A 19,329-nucleotide genomic window follows, 5' to 3' on the forward strand; every position below is an offset into this window, starting at 1 on the left:
ATTTCGTTTGTGTGCTTTATTGTTTAGCGTATCAATATGACGTGGAATAATTGGTAAGGTGAAATGTGGAAGAAAGGAAAGTAGAAAGCTACGTTTGACTGACCTGGAACGACGACCTTGGTCTAAGTTTGCTACCAACTTCAGCTTTGAACACAGATATGTACATCACCATTCCCACCAGCATTAATAAACCTGAAAGGTAAGTTGATTTAATAATCCGATCCTTATCTTCCTGTAACAGCCCTCGTAATTATTTCACGGAGACTGACTGGCTTGGTAACGATTGATAGAGTAATTCCGACGTGATCGTTTGGATTTCGATCCATCCATCTACATCGAGTATTCAATTTACGAAGTTGAGTATCGATACCCTTTTTATCTACCTATCTTAAGTTAATCTGTCTTGAACGAAGCACCAAGATATCGATTATAATCTTTGATGGATTACAACGCGTTGTTTGTAAACTCGAGTTTAATATAACTCTTTATATAACAGTCGCAATCGTTATCGTCTTTATCTTTAAAAATATCCAAACATCGGTTTCTCCTTGCTGAATCGCAAGTCATAACTTGAGCTATAAGTGGAGAGATTAAAATGAAATAAATAATAAAATCTCCGCGGTGGACGAAACCACGTGTACCGTGCAATATTCCGCAAAAGGACGCGGAGTTGTATATTCGCGGACAAATTGAATAAAATTCAATACAATAGAATTCCTTTCTGCCAATGATAAACGGAGAACGGGAAATTAAATGCTCGGTCGAATTTTATAAACGTGACCACTGTTTTGTACATCGAAGCAGATCTATTTCACAGGGAGCGATTTAAAGTTTGAAAAATTTGTGTTTACTAATTATACTTCAAAATTCATAGGGCACAATAAATCTGCTTATGTTTAGATATTATACAATGCAGAATGCGTACATGAATATAAAAGACACCCGAAGTCTTAGATATCAACGATCAAGATGTCACGTCAAATGGAGCGCAAGCAACGCAAGCTCCATTTCCTCAAACCACGTGAATAAAATCGCAAATTGGGTTGGTTCGGCGGAAATGAAGCAACGTTTCGTCGCGAGGCTCTTGTCGTTTTCTGTCTGTCAGCTTGTATCTGAGTACAAATTTCATTCGCATCGTTATGTAAACTGTCACAGGCCTCGCGGAAGGTTTTCTCTTTCTGCTCGTAAGCCCCACTTTTTTTTTTGGAGAATGCAGGCAAAGCAGCCCGCGGCAATATAAGCTCGCCCACTTTATTACTCACCGGAAACTATGAAGACCACCCCGGCGACAAAGACGCAGAGCCTGTGTCTCGGGTGAGTAACGTGAGCAGTGAAGTAACAAACTTCCGCCACCACCAGCAGCGATGTTGCAGCGAAGAAGAACATCGCCGACTTGGTAACTGCATCTGCGTAAAAAAATATGGGCATGAAAGGCTCGAGGAACGAGGAAACTTCTTGGACGAGAATTTTTTTTTCTTTGTTCCCGGGAACTACTTTTTTCGGTTATCGCGCGGAAATACGAGAGCAGCGAGGAATGGAGAAATTGGAACTGTAAAGTCACTTGATACTGATATATCGTACATTTTATCAGGAGCAATAACGGCCACTCTGCTCTCGTTGAAATTTTCCATCGATGCAATCATTCTTCGGACATCTAAATCGCGAACATTTTGGACCTAATAAATCTCGAAAATCTAAGACAATTAGAAGTGGAAGCTCTCTTTGAAGTTGAATATTATACATCACTGTGTGAAGTGGAATCTTACTTTTGTCACTTAAAATATTCTTCGAGGGCATTTCAATTAAGACAGTTGTAGGTACTTTAATTTTTTGTATAAAAATAGCATCTTTGCATTAACATTCGTGTTACTGATTACTCTGAAAAGTCATACGAACCGGTCACAAACAATTTTCCACATTTCCTATGATTCATATCGTATTTTTTTTCGCGAAAGATCGAGAAAGAGGGGCGAAATCCGGGTAGACAAATTGTCCGGTCCAGTTTATCGTGGAAAGGTGCATTTTCCTAGCTGAAAGCATGCTCTCGCCGAATATTTTACGGGCGTGTCACACTCCAGTTCAGTACCAGACAGAGGACACCTAATCAACCCCCTTCAAAGGCACACGTTTCTCATTCCACCCGTCTCGCGGTGCGTTTTTCATGGTACTCACATGGTATTGCCATGGTTGAATCGCTGGGATCCGGGCTGTACTCCTCGTTTGGAAAATAGTCAATGCTGGAACACTCGTATTCCATACGGGGGCCTGCGGGAAACAAAAGAAAGTGATTCGAGCATTGCCGTGAACCATCGTCGCGATATGCACATTTTCGTGGGACATTGATCGGGAAATCGCCCGATAGCCGAGTAAATTCGTCTTCGTTTTCCTCTGTACGCTCGCGGTCCAATTTGGCGTGGATCAGTGGCCTTCTTCATTCGTTATTTCGCCCCGCGCTTTACTGTCACTGGGATATTGCATTGCATTTCACGCGCGCCGCAGAAAACGAATAGTTTTATAAATAGTTGCTCGTTTCAGGACTACTTCGTGATGTGAATTTTTTTTATCTGAATTTCTCGTTTTTTTACGAGTGTTATTTTTTGCATAATATATTTTCAAGCTCGACGGGATTTTCATTAGATCACAATTTGATTTCATTGTGGTGATAGAGACGAAGACAGAAAGTAAATTGGAACTCCTGTGAGAGGGATCAATTTATATAATCAAACGTTATTTTATTGAACGGACGTTCATTAAAACTTATACCACATAAATTATTATTTTCGTTTTAATTGGACCAGCTGAGATATCGGGGTGAATATTTGCGGTCAAGTTTGTTCCCATGCAGCCAGTTATTATTTCGGCGCGCTTCTGATGGAGCATTATTTGACAATCATTTAATTAATTTCGAAGACGAGGGGATGGAATGAATGTAGGTATTGTGTTTTGGGGAAATTGATGATGGAAGAATTCATGGCTGATTTAGGAGTGCGTCCCTCTTTGAATAATTAATAAAAATAAAACGATATTAAAGGTTCGAGGTCCATCTCTAAAAGTAGAGTTGAAATTTTTTAATTTATAACAGAAAGATTGTCAAACTAATATACTAATTTCACGAAAATATAAAAGTGACTTCCCATCGTTGGTCATTTTCTGTCAATTAAATTTTTCACTTTCGATATGTGAAAAGCAGAAGTTCGAAGATCTTTCTCAGTGCTGGAAGTTACACTACACACCTTTCCTTACATTTTCACGGTTGCAACTTAAAAATTAATTACTCTTTACCTTAAAACTGACGCGCTATTTAAAGCTATTTAAAAATTAAAAAATGACTTTAAAAATCGAAAGGTCCAGAAGCAGAATATCTAAAATATAATAATTATCTGTGTTGTTCATCCAACTACATGAAACCGGAGACTGTTTCGCGAGAAGGGACGGTGGAAAAGTCAGATGGTTTTGAAAATTAAAAAGAAATAGGGCACAAATGCAATTTGTATGTACCGTAGCAGTAAATCAACTGAGCTTTCTTGCTGTCGCCGAAGCATACCACCCTTTCAGTCTCACTCACACGTTCGAATTTAATTGAAACGGATCCAGCAAAGAAATGTAACAGGTGACCTGTGAGCTGTGACCTCTGAACACTTCTGACGCCGGTTATTAGACTGGCGTTCACCGCAACGATTCTGTTTTATACGACTTGATTTAACACGATCGATACCTCTCCCAGGCGAATCTTATATTTCTCCTGGCATTACCTGTTTGCATAAATAAAACGCCAGATATATTGGTTTCTGTTTTACTACTGCCACGAAAGTTATCAGGATCGAACTGTCAGGAATTGTATTGTTCTGCACGAGTGGTACTCGATTCATAGTATTTTGTTACTTTCCCTTGCTCCAAAGGAACATATAAAAATTGAGTGCGACTTGTATTTGGCAGGGTGTAGTAAAGAAGAATTAAATTTAAAAAAATGTGGAGATACAAGGATAATAAAATTATTATACCAGTATGAAGCAGCATTTGTTTAAATTGTCATCAGTGTCAGATAAAACTCGTAATACTATATTTAATAACATAATTGTTGAGTGATTGCAGAGACATTCAACGCGTTAACGTTCACAGATAAACCGAGAGCTGCACATACAATTACCAGTAGTATAAATTCAAATTACACCCTGTAATTTCCACAGAGACCCCGGAAATTTCGTTTATTTTCCACGATAGCAGCGTAAACGAAATCTCTAAATACCACCGCAGGATCCGTTGATAATCTTTTTCGAGCTGCCTGACGGAATTAAACCGAACCGCAAAGTAAATAGTCCTGCCACGCAGCCAGCCATCAAACATTGCGCGTTACAAAAGCAAAATTAAACGGATAAAGGTGGTAAAACGCGAGCGTGTTTCCGGTGTATTTACTTTTGGCAGTCGTCATTAAAACCGAAAACCATTACACGCCCTGGAACAGCAAACAGTGGCATCGCGATCAACTGTTGCTACCAACTATCCGTAATGAAAATCCCAGCTGTGTTCAGAATATCCAATAAACCTACAAGTGCTACAGCCTCCTATTTAAGCTGCCCGTGAAACCGTTCGCAAAGGAACAGGATACCTCAACTTTTCTTTCAACCCCATCTATCAAAGGAAAATAGAAAACTTTTAACTCTTCAGCAGCAGCGCGTCTCAAACCTAAATTAGCTACGCAACTTGCTCGCCGGAGCAAGAACAAAGAAGCGAGGACCGCCAAAGCTTAATTACAAGGTTTATATCTACCTGCGAAGGGAAATCTGTTGCTGAACAATCATTTACAGAAGCCTCTACACCTGGCGAGACATTAAATAAATAAAAAGAAAGCAGGTTACTTATGGAACGATCTGCAGCTGCACGCGAAGCTGCGGAGGGACCGCGGGGCTTGGCAAAAGGGAAACGGGGAATTGGGTTGGCAGGCGTGGAACAGTCATTTCCGTTTCGTGCCGGAAGTCGGCCGTATTGCCTCCCTTCGACAGCTGAGAATCGATATTCCAGGTTCGTTGCCGGCTGCCCCACTGGCAGAGGCATAACAGAAATAATAACTTTCTGTCGGTGTGCTGCGCGGTGCAACGGTGCACCGCAGCCACTGTCGAGCCGTGACCAAGGAACCGGACGCGTGCAACCTTTTGGCAACATCCCATTCTGGTAATTCCGTGTTCCTCCGGCGAAGAATCCCGCGAAGAAGATCGCAGCCCATTTCCCAGCCCCGCCAACGAGAAAGTTTCTCATCTCCCGAGATTCTCGAATCCCTGGAAGTTCGAACACCGCATTCCTCTGTAAACAACGCGGCTGGCGGGCGGTGTTCTACCTACCAGTTTGTGGAATTATTTTTTTCAACGATAATAAGAAGCCTGGCTAGTGGAGAGCTAAAGTTACTTTCCGAAGTTCTAGTCGTTCATCTTGCGAATTTCTCTTGGGCTTCATATTTCCCAACTTTTGTGTGCGTGTTGAATGGAGTAGGCGAACAATTCGGATCGCGTGATGAGTGGGGGTTAATAGAGGCACGGTAGGAATTACCGTTTCGAAGGTTTTCGGGGCAAATTCTTGGTTGATGCTGGCTGAGTATTAAATGAAGAGTATAAACGAGAAGTTACGGACGCACGAGTGTAATTGAGATTATGAAAATGCACTGTCAGGGCTGTGCAAATTCACGGAACAGTGTGCATTAATGGGGAATTTAGTGCGTCGCATTTTGCATTCTTTCTACCTCGCATGCTTTTATCTGTCGGAAGACGCTCACTTTGTCTTTTGCCGCGGGTACCGTAATATATTTCGTTTCAATTTCCCGCGTGCTTTGTCGTAACTGTGATTAATTATCCTTGGCGCGGGGAAGGTAGAACGAAGAAGAACTGTATAATAAAATTCGTGGAAATAATTCGGCCAGTCGTTACGTAACACAGAATTCAAATACACGCGACTATAAGTTAACGCAAACAGTTTTAAATCTCAATAGTTCCCTGGGGGCTCCCCGCAGCGTGCACCTAGAAAATAACGTCCCTTCCGTCTTCCCGAGGTATACATCCAGATACATAAATCATTCTCCAACGCACTTGAAAGTCAAACGGGACATTTATCGTCGGGACTTTTCACGTATCCGAGAACAGCCCGTCTTCTTGCCAGTCCGCGCAACTTCTCGATGCACGCGGGCAGAGGTATCCGGTCTCGAATATCCGAAAACGATTCGAGCACAATTCCTGCAGAAGGAAAGAAACTTTTTCAATCTACGAGTGTAATTGGGCAGCGTGTCGTTAGCATTTCAATTAAAAGGATTTCCATTTCGCAGATGGCTCGAGTTCGCGTAAGAGAAAAAAGAGGGCGCGAGGGAGTTCTTTCTCCTTTTCCTTTAAGCAACGTGTCGATTCTCTGACGATATCATTTAAGGAGGAACGGCCCGCCGAGGGGCTGGAAGTGAAGTTTAGAACGAAGGTGGGTCGTGCGTCCAATTTGCAATTGCGATGGGAGAAGTGAGTTTGTTACGCGGCTCGGTTCTCGGGCGTAGCATTATTTAACATCAGCATGGCTAATTGGTACAAACGGGCGGGGCTGCCTGGACATGTTACGAAGACACTACCCTGGGCACGATTACTCTATTAAATGGCCAGAAACATTTGTCACGGGGCCACGAGTTTTAACGTCGCTGCTCGCATTCATCTGCGGTCCTTGTATTCGATAACAACGATATCCGGTTTAGCTGCGCTGAATTTCGAGTCATGCTCGCGGGTTATCTGCTTAAAAAGGGTCCATTTGTTCTCGCAGTGGTTCTACGATAAAGTGAGCAAATTTTGCTGAAGTAGACTCTGGGTGGATTTGCGTAGTATTTAGTTGAGAAGTCGGTTGATATTGTGAGTTATAAGAGATAGAGATATAGTTCTTAGTTGAAATAAAAATATTAAGGTAAATCAGCGAAAATGTTTTGGAATTAGAATTGTTCATTAGCAATCACCAATCAACGCGCTGGTACATAGAGGACGTAATTATATGCATTAATATTTCTTTGTTTTGACGACGACGAGGCTTATTAGTCTTCTTTGTACTTGTTAAACTGACGCTGCTCGGTATGCCATTAAACTTTTGCTCATTACATTGCCTTCGTGTAAAACTAGTTCTTGAATTTTCAGGTTCCATCCCCGTGTGAAAATTTTACATTTTTCTGTAAATAAAAATATAACAGAGTGCCAGGTTTCCGATACAAACAATTTAGTTTATGTAATAAGAATTATTACAGGAATCACTCTGATGTAAAATCACATTGTAATTAAAGAAATACAGAGTGTCTCATCTGCGTAATAGGTCGTCGCTATAAATCCACGCCAACGGCATAAATAATTCTAAGAAAGAATGATAAAGTGCTTTTAATATGAAATATTACAAGCCAAGTTTGATAGCCTCGCTAAAGGAAATAGTGATAAACACTCTGGCAGCCTCCTTAAGTGCGAGCGAGCAAGAAGGCTTGGCAGACTTTCGCAACAAGTTACAAAATTGTGCACCGAGGCATAACGAAGGCCCTAAGATTAACAGAATTTATGAGGCGGAATGGATGATAAATCCTTCGTGTAAGCTTTCAAACAGATCCATCGTCTTTCACATTATAAAACCGTCAGAGAAGCCTCCACATAACGTCAAACAGTCACAGAAACGACAATTCTACTAAACCAAATCAATCACCACAGCTAATGAGAAGTCTTGCAACGGTACAGTAATTATTTTTAAAAAAGAAACATCGAAAGCACGATTCTAAAATAAATCACAGTAAACTCACAAGAGCGACACTAAGAAACCCACCCCTACAAGAACGAAGTGCTTCTCCTCAAATCAGCAATTGATCAACTCCCAAGGCGTCCATTTCCGGAAGCCATGTGCTCTATCGAAAGCCTCTCGAATCAACAATTAATCTAAATAGAAGAGGAGGAAGAACGATCTCAGTGAGTCGCCACTTTCTACACGCGGTTTACTTTCTCTGTTTCTCGGTTCGTATCTTGGCCCGCAAAGTTCGAGTCCCTTCGACCGCGATAAGGAGTTATCCGGTGGCTGAACGAGGGTGAGCCTCCCCCATCGGCAGTTCTGCTTCTTTCCTTTTTTTTTCCCCCTTTTTTCTTTATCTGCTAGCATGGCTAGGGGGCATCGTTCCTGGTAGGCGTGGAACGACTGGAGACCAACTGATGGCGGCAGCAGAAGGAGAGCGGTTTCCGGTACCCTCGGTAACGAGTCATTTCCGACCCACTGTGCTCGTCTCCTTCAGACCAGCGCTCATCCCACGGCGTCATTCCCATCCAGAGAGCCGGGGGCGTAATCAGAGAACGCTTCGCGAATATTACCAGTTAAATGCTTTCTGCTCTCGCCTCTGCGGAGGGAAATCTCGGCTACTAGCGGGTGGACGAACGGGGGAGGCTCGGGGGAGCGTTTGCAACAGGAATCCGGGATGATTCATGTTTATCCGCCTCTAAGAGAAATATTGCTTTATATCGATTCAGAGGCAGATCGCCAGCGTCATCTTCTTCGCTCGGGCAAATCAATAGCAATCGTGATTACCTTTACGTGGACGGTTTTCTAGGAAAATGCGGTTAACCGCGTTGGTTATATCGTGTCGTTTCATGAAGGATGAGAAATATTCAGGGCGCAACTTGCTATGCATCCACTTCGGTGGTGGATTCACTTATACTCATTTAGTTTCGTCAAAGACACTTACAGTGATTATATATTTTTGATATAAGGAATTATTGGCAAGCAAAATATACAGTGGCGTTTACGTAGGACTATGGAAAATTGAAATAATGTGGTTATGGAAGAGTATAGTACATTGTATAACACTTTGCTTCTCAAGGAAAATAAAATATAGTATAATGGTCCACTGTAGTGGAATGCACGTGAAGGAAAATATCTAATTCCGTTCCACCTCTTTGTGGGATAGCAAAATGGAATGGTAAAACGCTTTACGAGTATTATGAGTTTAATGCTATTCCGCTGTCCACTCACCAGAGGAAAAGCTCTTGTAGCAGTGAACAGGGAGATCCTGGAAAGCTTGCAGTCAGTTGACCAAGTTACGTCTGAATAGTTCTAACGAATTGCGTTCCTCTGGTACTCTAATGTGTACGAAGGCTAGCCGGGGTTATTAACACGTTCTACGTAGAAATATTTTCCCTTCTGAAGTTAATTATGGGGTGGGTAACTCGCATAGACTCTCTGAATTTGCTGTGTATTTCGAAATAATATAACAAAGTTCTGCTCGAAGAAAGGGGAAGTTATATTGCAACATTGGCGAAGTCGTAAACGAGTGGATGGTTCTAATGAAACATTCATTATTTGGTCAAAGGGTTGCAAATTATAGTAGACGAATATCCGGCCGCAGTATCACGACTCAGTTTAGACATTAATATTCAAAGTCTGAGGCACGTAGACGTACGTGTTCAGAAATGCAGCAGAGCCCTCCGGCGGTGTCACAGCTGTTTGAGTTAACAGAAAGCAAAAAGATTAACAATATTTATGTTACAGGAATGGCAGCACGTATTCCCTGCTCATCAGAATTCAAGACTGTCGGAAAATGAGTAAAAGCGTGGTATCACTTTATTATTAGCGAAGTAGGAATTTAAATATCCAGTGGGAAAATGTTTGAACTTCTTCTTGTTCTATTTTAAAGACTTATTTGTATAATAAAAAAACTTTCTAAATAATTATTTTAAAAGTGGACAGTTGATATTTTTCCGTAGCGCGCGTAGTGTGTTAACATAAATATTTTATATTATTTTTCCAGGCAATTTTACGAGATCGCTATCCAGTGGGACCAAGTCGAGAAAGAAAATAACGACGTAATTTAAATGCATTAAGATTCAACGGAAAGCAATTTCTTTATTTTACTCTATTTCTTGTTTAATCTCCCAGAAGGCTTAATGGTTGTATATTCTGTTCCCTGCTGGCACTGCCGCATTTTATCATTCAAATTCATATAAGCTGAAAATACTTTTAAGACCTCGTACAATTCAGACGAGCCCACAATAGCAGGTTCATTGCTGTTATAATTATTCTGGGGCGAGCTTGGTAGGTTAAGAAGACTAGACTTGTTATTATTTAAGTTTGTAATATAAGTGAATGTATTTAGTATTAAAAACATATGAATACCTAAATCTACAGATATTACTATTAAACATAATTTTTCTGAAACAAGAAACTTTCTCATATATACATGAACCAATCACTCTCACCTTCAAGACAGAACTACCAACTCTCCTTTCTTTCTCAGTGCCGCCAACAACACTCGACCCTGTCCTCAATCATGTCTTGAAACATTTTAACAATTGCAATGTCTGATATACTTTTACATTAATTCTGTTCTGATGCTCGTTCTTTACCATTACAATGCGAGCGAGTGGTACACATTTCTTTCTTGCAATTTCTTTCCACGTTACAGAAACATGTAACATACGTTACATAAAACAGAGAATTGAAGAAATTCTACTCTGAAGCAGTCAAAACTTTCAACTTCCTGATTTTTAAAACATATGGCACTTTGATTCTTCAAATATGTTTTTTTAATAACGCCAAGAAACGAAGAAACTTCTTTCCAAAAATTATGAAAACGTGGACCTCGAACACGAGGGCATGAAAAGATTGAAGAGCAAGAACTAGTGAAACGTCTGATTTAATCATGGCCAGTTTGCAAACAGAAAATGGTTTGCATACACAAATATGTTGTTAAATTGCTCGAACTCTTTTCAGGAAACTGCTACTCCTTGGTGTGCTAAATAAGCAGTTGAAGCTACCGTTCCGCGAGCACGACGAAACTCAAAGCACCGCGAGAGGCAAGTGCCAGTAGAAACAGACGGTCCTGCTCAGCCATAAGAGTTCTACGCACTAAACTCCGGCTGTAACGTTACTCCGGGGATCTCGTAAGTTTCGCCGGTTAAGTATTCGGGAAAAGTTCACAGACGGCTATGCAAAGTGGTCGGAACAGCGAAAATGGAGGGCGATATCTAGAGTCCTCGAAATGAAAAATCTACCTTTGAAGAGCATGCGTTGGTCTCCAAATATTTATTAAAATAAAAAATATATGTACGAAAAATAAACGTTATGCTAATTATTAAAGTAGAATAATACTGTTTAAAGATGAAACGGTCTACATAAAGATAGTGTATTATAAAGTATCTACTTTTGTTCTCCACTCATATTTTTTTTAATAATTTTTGACGATAGAGTGTCGTATATGGTGAAAGGTGAAAAGGTTTAACACACTATGCACTGTTCTACATATGCGAAAAGTAAACCATATACGCTTATCTCTTCATTCCATTACAGTAATGTATGCACAGTGAACAGTCACGTTCAATAATGTCAGCACAGGTCCACAGGACATTGAGAGTGTTTGTGAACAGGTAGAAAAGTTTGGAATACGTGGCACCCAAGGGAGACAGAAGCCAGAAGTTAGTTCTCACGTCGAGGGAGTGTGGACATTGGCGAATGAAATGTGCATTCAGTTAATTGTTGGAATACTTTAAATTTGCCAACTGCCAAGCTGTCATATCGCGTGTCAGTTAGCACAAATATATTTATCGATGGATTTATAATCTACTTTCGTATCTTTACACGAGCCGCCAATGGAAACTAAATTCTGATACGGAGAACGAAAAATTTTACAGCGAAACTGAAATAATATTTAAATTTGAATATACTGTGTTGAAGCAGCTTTTTTTTATAGCTTCATTAATGTACGTAGAAGATATTTCCTAAAGTTTAAAATCATTAGAGTAAAATACAGCTGTTGGTCCACACATATATTTCCATCATTTTCATTTTGAATAAAAGCATACGATTTTATTAAAATACGAGGATCGTGTTACGATTACAATAATCTGTCGATATTATATTTATTTTAAAGATTGGGGCGTAGATTTTGTGGATAGTAGATCTCGCGTTGTCCAATAAATTCGCCAGAGATTTTCGCAGCACTTTTTGCAAAAAACTTTATTTTCTTGACACGATTAAACGAAGTTACGATAAAAATCGTGCGTGGCGCGTTCGATGTTTCCAGAGATTCAATATGACGAGCAAATAAAGGAAAGCACACATTGCTGCAGCCAGTATTTCTGCGATGTAATATTATTTTGAACGAGTATTCTCGATATCGATGGAACATGTTGCCTCGATTCAGATCAGAATTTAACAATCTAGTGGAATGAGTTCGACGACCACATAGATAACGTTTATTGAATCATCGCGAATATCAATTGCACATGTGAAGGAAACGTGGCTTTGGGGTACAGCAAAATTAATGAGAGACAAAGACGTAGCAAGATTAACGACTAGATAAGGAAAAGTGAGATGATTTTGTTAAAAATATTGTATGATACGTTTGTATCCCCTACTTAACACGATTCACGATAAATTTCATTTACGATGGGACTGTGTGTGTGAATTTATGTTTAATTAACACAAGTTAAGTTAAAAATACAAAGGAATCTCTGTTATCGAGTTTCAAAAACGAATATATACATATTTCAAAGTTCCATAAATTAAATTTAATTTAATTTCCTTTATACGTTTGTCTCGTACCAATTCCTTGAAATTACTTATCGGTTTGTAACAGAAAAATTAACCGCTATATGGATAGAGATGAGCAGTGAATTAGAACAGTTAGCACTTCTTTTTACCGCGCCACTTTACTGAATATAACGTCCTTTCAGAGACCTCGCGAGTTCTATAGAAGTACATGTTATGTACTTTTCTGACGTTTACGACGAGTGGTTCTTGGTTCTGATGAAGAAGCTGAAGTAGCTTCTATCATTAAATAAACGTGGTATCCCGTGAATGTTAAAGATCGAAAGTTGGCAACATGATTCATCTTCATTCTGGTAATTACTGGTAGTCATTAAATGATAGTTGTTAAATACACAATTGGTAATAAAATTGAAGAACTCTTCTGGAAATAAATTGTTACATACAATTGTATCTCTATTATTTACTTTTTTACTTTTGTCCAGTAAATACAACAAATTTCCCCTTCGAAATTATACACACAGCAGTTGTAATCTGTGGAATTATTTGAGAGTTCATCACCCCTCGTGCAATTAATTATTTCTTTGTTGAATTTCTGAACAACTGATATTATACGTTAATAACTTTTTCGTTAATTACGGTATCGAATTTTTCCGTGTAAGTTTTCGCTTCACGATAAAAGCAACGTATCACGTTTTAATTATGAAAGTTGAAAAACTAGTCGCCAGTGGCAAAATGGTGTTGTATTATATTACGTGAATTCGAGCTTTGGTAGGAGGTTATTACGTATTGTTTTATTATTATCGTCATTAAGGGTACATATGCATTTGATGCCCGTTCTACAGAGACAAATGAAGGGTAAGGGGAAAAACAGGGAATGTCACAAAACAGCTCAATAGAGAAAATTAAGTTTCATTTTCTCATACACTTTTCTTCTTAAATAATTTCTTATTTTACCCTGACAAACAGTGAGGACATTCCGTATTTTGTCCCAGTGCAGAGTGGACATTTCTTGTTTTTAACCAGTATACCAAACCTTTAACGTTATCTTACAGGGGGATTTAAGCTTTATAACTCTTTGTGATTCGACAGTTCTGTAGTCCCAGTTGCCACTAACAAAATCATAATATATAAAACAGAAAGCTTCTATACATTTGTGTGTTTGTCTGTCGCCTAAACACTTTCAAACGATAAACACTAATGCAGATGAATTTTTTCACAAAAAAAAAAACAAAAATGTTTTTCTTTCATAAAATCAGAATGTAAATTTCTGGCGAAGCCGAGTAGTAAAGCTATAAATCGCAAAATCTCGAAAAATGGATATTCCTGATTGCTTCTCCAGACCCATCAAATGTTATCAGAAACAACGTCGCGATATTATACGATCCTCGTGTTTAGTTTACGCCTTTATCCCCGAATGAGCTCATGCATTCACAAAATTGATATATTTCACGCAGCGGTGTGATCAACAAGCACTCCGATAATCAAACCAGTGTGTTAAAGTCGTCAGTTGGAAGCATATGAAACGCGAAACGAAATTAAAATAACATTATCACCGATAGCAGAGGATCAACAGTTACTATAGAATCCTGGAAAATGGACTTTCACAAAAAATAATGATATTACAAAGCAAACATTGGTAGACGAATTTTAAAAATAATTCTGTCGTGCACGCAACAGATACAACCCCTTTCAAAGCCCTGCATAATTTTCCACGATTGCACTTTGGCCAAAAGTGTGCACACGCCACGAGGCACTTCCGATTCTCGAAATGGGCGAGTCGTTTTGGTCAACGAGCATCAACACGTACACACACGTGGTGCACGACCGTGCACGCTTACATGCATCGTGTGGTCACGGCTTTTACTCTTTGCCACGGTTCAGGGCGCGGCAAAAAGCTCGAACGACGTCGAATTAGATTTCCTTAGATACGATTTCGTTGGTCGGAGTGGTTAGATGTACTTCCCAGCCGAGGCTCCCGAACAATCCATCGATTTTCCCAGCGCATCCTTCTCCCCCGGAGTTTTTCAATTCCCGTTATTGTCCCCGTAGCCGTATCGATTCCGATATCGCTTCTCGAGAACGGTACGCACGGCGTAAGCGGATCGGTCGTTACAAGATCGCGAGTGTTCTAGGCAAGTGCTCGGTAATGCCCTTTCGTAGCATTAAAGTAAACTTAAGAAGACTTTGAGAGTAGGACGGGTCAATCGGGGAAGGGGGTGCATCGGTTATCTTATTGCATGTCAGGGAAACGACGATGGAAGCGACTCCTCTATAGATCATTCAGTCCTACCGAATCCATTGTATCAGAATTTCTATTGTTGGGGAATTTAGAATTCGACCTGTTGTTTATTTATAGGATTCCTCCGGGAGGGTTGAAAGAATCAGAAGTCAGATTAGAGCCACGAAGTGTTAAAAATATGAAAGTACTTATAGAAACAGAATGTTTGTGGATTTATTAAATCTTTGCTAACTTATTTTTGCAGGCAGATTTATGGTGACAGCCTAGGGTACAGGACCCAATTACTGGCACCTAACCAATTACTGTCACTTTAAGATATTTTACTTAAAATAACGAATAAATAAACGTTGTAAAGTTATATACAAAAATAATTACGTAATTCAACCTATAATCTATACTATAGATTATATACTATAGTTTATTTATTCGTTATTTTAAGTAAAATAGCTTAAGGTGACAGTAATTGGGTCCTTTACCCCATGCGCAGCGAAATGATACAATTATTAGGGCTTGTAGATAACTATGTTCGCTCTGATAAGTAAATTCCGTAGATTTCCCAGTAACGATAAAAGGAATCACACGGCGATAAGTGGCTTAATTTTTAAGATAATCTGTATAACTTCTATTGTTGTTGCGTTTTACCTCAACTTTATAAGCCGATTACTCTGTAAGCCGATTTCGGTAATTACATACATAGAATGCTGAGTCCTCTTTTGTGGAAAAATGACGATTAAGGGCTATGCATTCTGTTAATGCTGAAATACACACCCTTTATTATACTAAATTTCCAATTCACGCGGGGCCAGGTCAAGGAATATCGCATCTTTGGGAATTTATTTCTAAGTGACAAAAACATTTTTATTGATAAAAATTTGCCAATGAAGATAGAGACATCTTTGAATAATATATACAATTTCTTTTCAAATATCAAAATATTTCGAAAACTTTAAATGCGTTTTTCTCGAAACCACGTTTTCCGAAACGGTATACTGCAATTTGAGTAAACCTCTACGAATTTTTATGCACTTTTACACAGATGTTCTTAAATGTATTCTCTATCGCCCGACCGTAAATTTTTTCGATTGGTTGAAAATAACAAAATACCTACACTTTGAAGCAAAAAGCTCATTTTCGTGTGTAAGAAAATGGACTTCATCTACGCATCAGGTAAAAATTAAAATATCGAAAAAATCGGCGGTCGGACATCTGTGTAAAATTGTATAAAAATCCATAGAGTTTTACTCAAATTACAACGTATACCGTTTGGGAAAACGTGGTTTCGAGAAAAGCGCATTTAAAGTTTTCGGAATGTTTTGATTTTTGAAAAAAAATTGTATATATCATTCAAAGATGCCCCTATCACCATTGAAAAATTTCCATCGAGAAAAGTGTTTCTGTCACTTAGAAATAAATTCCCAAAGATGCGATATTTCTTGTCCTGGCCAAGCTGGTCTAACCTAACCCCTTAGACTCTACAACTCGCACATCGAAATTTTAGAAAGTATAATATTTCCACAATGAAGCCAAAGCTATCCATGGATACCTTCCCTCCATCAAAAGAAACAATTATCACCATTCCAACATCAATTTTCAATTTAAACAACCAACCACATTCAACAGTTAATTCCCCGCGGGACGGCACAAATCTTCATACCACATAATTCCCCTGAGAAACGTCGGAGTTTAAACGAATACCAAAGTGGCGCACAGCATCGGGCTTAACTCGCCAGCGGTACTCTACAGCCCGCCTAAAAGATACTAAAGATAAAATGAAAGCTACTTACTTATAGCAACGCAGACTCTCCACAGACCACTGTAGGTGACTTTGCAGTCGGGTTCGACGGAAGCGTTCGAGGAGGTTTTCGGCAGTTTCTCTTCCGTCAGCAGCCACTCCCCCGTGCTGATGGCAACGGTGACGACCACCAGCGACAGCATCGCGGATAGACCGGAAGCGATACCAAGGCCACCACCCCCAGCGTTATTGGCGTCACTGCCGACGACAACGCTGCCTCCAGATGCGCCGGTAACAACACCCCCAGCAGCAGCACTCGAAGAACCGGCACCGCCAAGGCCGTCGCAGCACCAGCAGCAACAAGACATCACCACGTGCCTCCCTCTTGTCATGGGGGCATCCCAGCAATAGTAGTGAAAAGTTTATCTTGTCCCTTTATGATTCTTCCTTTGCTTCCTCGAATACTTCCGAAGGTAGAGTGGGCTGTTCCAGTTCCTTCGCTTCCTATCAACGAGTACAAGTTGGATGTTGGACGAAGCACTTATTTTTAACTTTCCTCGTATTAGACCTTATGCTCGTTCATTTCATTACGACAAATGTACTATCTCCTTAACAGTTTGCGAGTACAAAGAACGTCTCACTGCTTCTTAGTTTCAATACTTTTCATAGGCAGTCTTGATGCACTTGCTTTCAGTCGTATATTATTGTTCTTCGTTTCGATAAGTGGGACTTAAAGTTGTTCGGCAAGAGGACTTAGTAATTTTAGTAACGACTGTCAACCAAGATCCAAGAGGTTAATCAATTGCACAGTTTATCGGGCGTAGAGGAAGAAGTAAGCTACCGTTGCCTTCTGTGCTTTGGGGCACTCCGTTGCCTCGTCACTTTTAAAGTTATGGACAGAAGTTCGCGGCGCGAACGATATTGGAAACTGGTTGCTGCTGGGGTCCGCCCGTTAACACTTTTCATCGATAATGCAGCGGAAGTAACAGGCAACAGCTTATTTCCAGAGAACTCTTATCGCCAGGATGTACGGGCAGGAATTCTTCTCGTCTCTTTTCCACTTCCCTTTATTTGAGCAGACACGCAGGAACCCAATCCGTAAAGCTTTCGCGGGAAGTGGTATAAGCGCGGCTGTTGATAAAGGATAGGCTCCCGGGGCTTAGCAGCACTGAATGGTTGATAAAGGATTTCAGAAGCTAAGGTGCTTAAAGCAACCACTTGCGAATAAAGCGACTCGCTGCTCCCAAATAGAGTTTTGTTACACGAACGTTTTCGGCGGCTGCAATTTGTCGCCGCAACGAGGCTACAATATCCGCTCTTCAACCTTCCGAAATGAACACCTCGGAGTCGGAGAGAAAATTCAGGAGTCCCGTATTAACGTGGGCACGGCCAGCATTCACGACTGAATAATTATAATGGCTACTTTTGTCTTTCTTATTCGTAGAAAGTCGATTTGTAAGCTTTGGTCGATGTTTCCAACTTAGAGTAAGGTTTAAGTGATGAATGCTCAGATGACGTTGGGTTTGAATTACTGCATTACGCATTCAAGGCAAAGAGCTTTCTCCATTTATTACGAACACATTAGTTTCCGTATATTTGATAGGTTATTCGATAGGCTGCTCTGTCAGGAGTCACACACCCTTGAGCCGCCGTTGAAACTTCCTAAGTTCGTAGTTCGCAGCTCGAAGTTAGCAGTTCGTCAAGGTGTGGCTGCTCCTTTCCCGTGCTCTGCAACAGAAATCGTCAGTCTGGTTTAAATTTATGAGCTACGTGTGGCGGCGCTGGCTGAAACGGTTCGCGAATTGAAGGTGTATTACCGAAATTCATAAATCTTCCAGGCTAGTGACAACGGGGTATTAATTTCAGAATGGACATCGAGCTTTGCTACTCTATTGGTGGTGATAAACGTCTCCAGAACACTTCCCATATTCATACAATCCATTCTTGTTACAGTTACCCACGATAGAAATTATGCAGCTTCGGTATTAATTGTTTACTAGGTAGTAGAGTGCATTTGTTCATTAACAGTCTGTATTAATTATTTTCTCAACGGGTGAAGGACCCAATGACTGACACTTTGAGCGTTGACTCTGATATTATTTTGTAGTTTTGTGCTTGTAGACTAAAAGTATATGTTGCTCTTGTTATTTATTATTGTTTAATCCGTTTACTTGATGGAAAAAATTTGATGGATCTTAAAACTTCGATTTCTATGTATAAATTCATCAATTTCAAAAATATATTTCGGCATCTATTACTGACACCCTTAAAATGTATTTGACTGAATTACTGACACCCCAATTCCTGCCAGCTAACCTAATACTGACACCCGAATTACTGCCACCTAATCAAATACTGTTTCTCATTTTAAGGATATGTCGTTTCATGTACATGAGCAACTACTGCTATGACAGTAATACCCAAATGCTTGAAACGCGTGTATCAATCACTGTCACCCAGTTATTAAATAAAAAAAATTTAATGAATCGTTGAATTCCGATCGTTATTACTTTCTATGATGCCTATATTATCCAAAAGATTGTTTTGTTATGTTAATAGCTTAAACATTGCAATTACAGCATTTTCTTTAACGCCTTATTTTCTCTTTCGCCATTAAGGAAGTCATCGTTTTCACTCCGACGTTAATTAATAATTCTCAGAGTCTGCATTTAGCAGCACATTAACAACGAAACAGAACTACGAGGTGTTCGGAAGTGTCGCGCGAAATTGGCAACGAAACATGCAAAAATCCGTGACAGAGCTCTCAAGGTAGTTCAAGTGTCAAAGCCTCGTTGGATTATCATGCCCTCTTGAGTTAGTCGACTCGGCAGTGCTGGAGGATCCTCCA

The 19,329-nt window shown here is 39.9% G+C and overlaps 1 protein-coding gene and 1 long non-coding RNA gene across 3 annotated transcripts in view; one reads left to right on the plus strand and one right to left on the minus strand.

Annotated features, from left to right (window-relative positions):
- Positions 1–19,329, minus strand: part of Stg-1 (stargazin related protein STG-1) — a 43,171-nt gene that overhangs the window by 6,921 nt on the left and 16,921 nt on the right. The window contains exons 2-6 of the mRNA XM_076824359.1: positions 17,109–18,209; positions 16,534–17,032; positions 2,173–2,265; positions 1,263–1,406; positions 104–192 (exon numbers count right to left, since the gene is read on the minus strand). Of these exons, the coding sequence (XP_076680474.1) occupies positions 104–192; positions 1,263–1,406; positions 2,173–2,265; positions 16,534–16,873 (666 nt within the window). The 5' untranslated portion in view covers positions 16,874–17,032; positions 17,109–18,209. The remainder of the gene's footprint in view (positions 1–103; positions 193–1,262; positions 1,407–2,172; positions 2,266–16,533; positions 17,033–17,108; positions 18,210–19,329) is intronic.
- LOC143375356 (uncharacterized) lies at positions 82–12,883 on the plus strand. Of its 2 annotated transcripts, XR_013086884.1 has the most exons (4): positions 82–199; positions 10,735–10,904; positions 11,311–12,328; positions 12,696–12,883. It is a non-coding gene; the product is annotated as an uncharacterized LOC143375356 (long non-coding RNA). The 2 variants fall into 2 exon arrangements; XR_013086883.1 differs by having other exon boundaries at positions 11,311–12,883.

Source organism: Andrena cerasifolii, chromosome 12 (assembly GCF_050908995.1).
Source record: "Andrena cerasifolii isolate SP2316 chromosome 12, iyAndCera1_principal, whole genome shotgun sequence".
Lineage (NCBI taxonomy): Eukaryota > Metazoa > Arthropoda > Insecta > Hymenoptera > Andrenidae > Andrena > Andrena cerasifolii.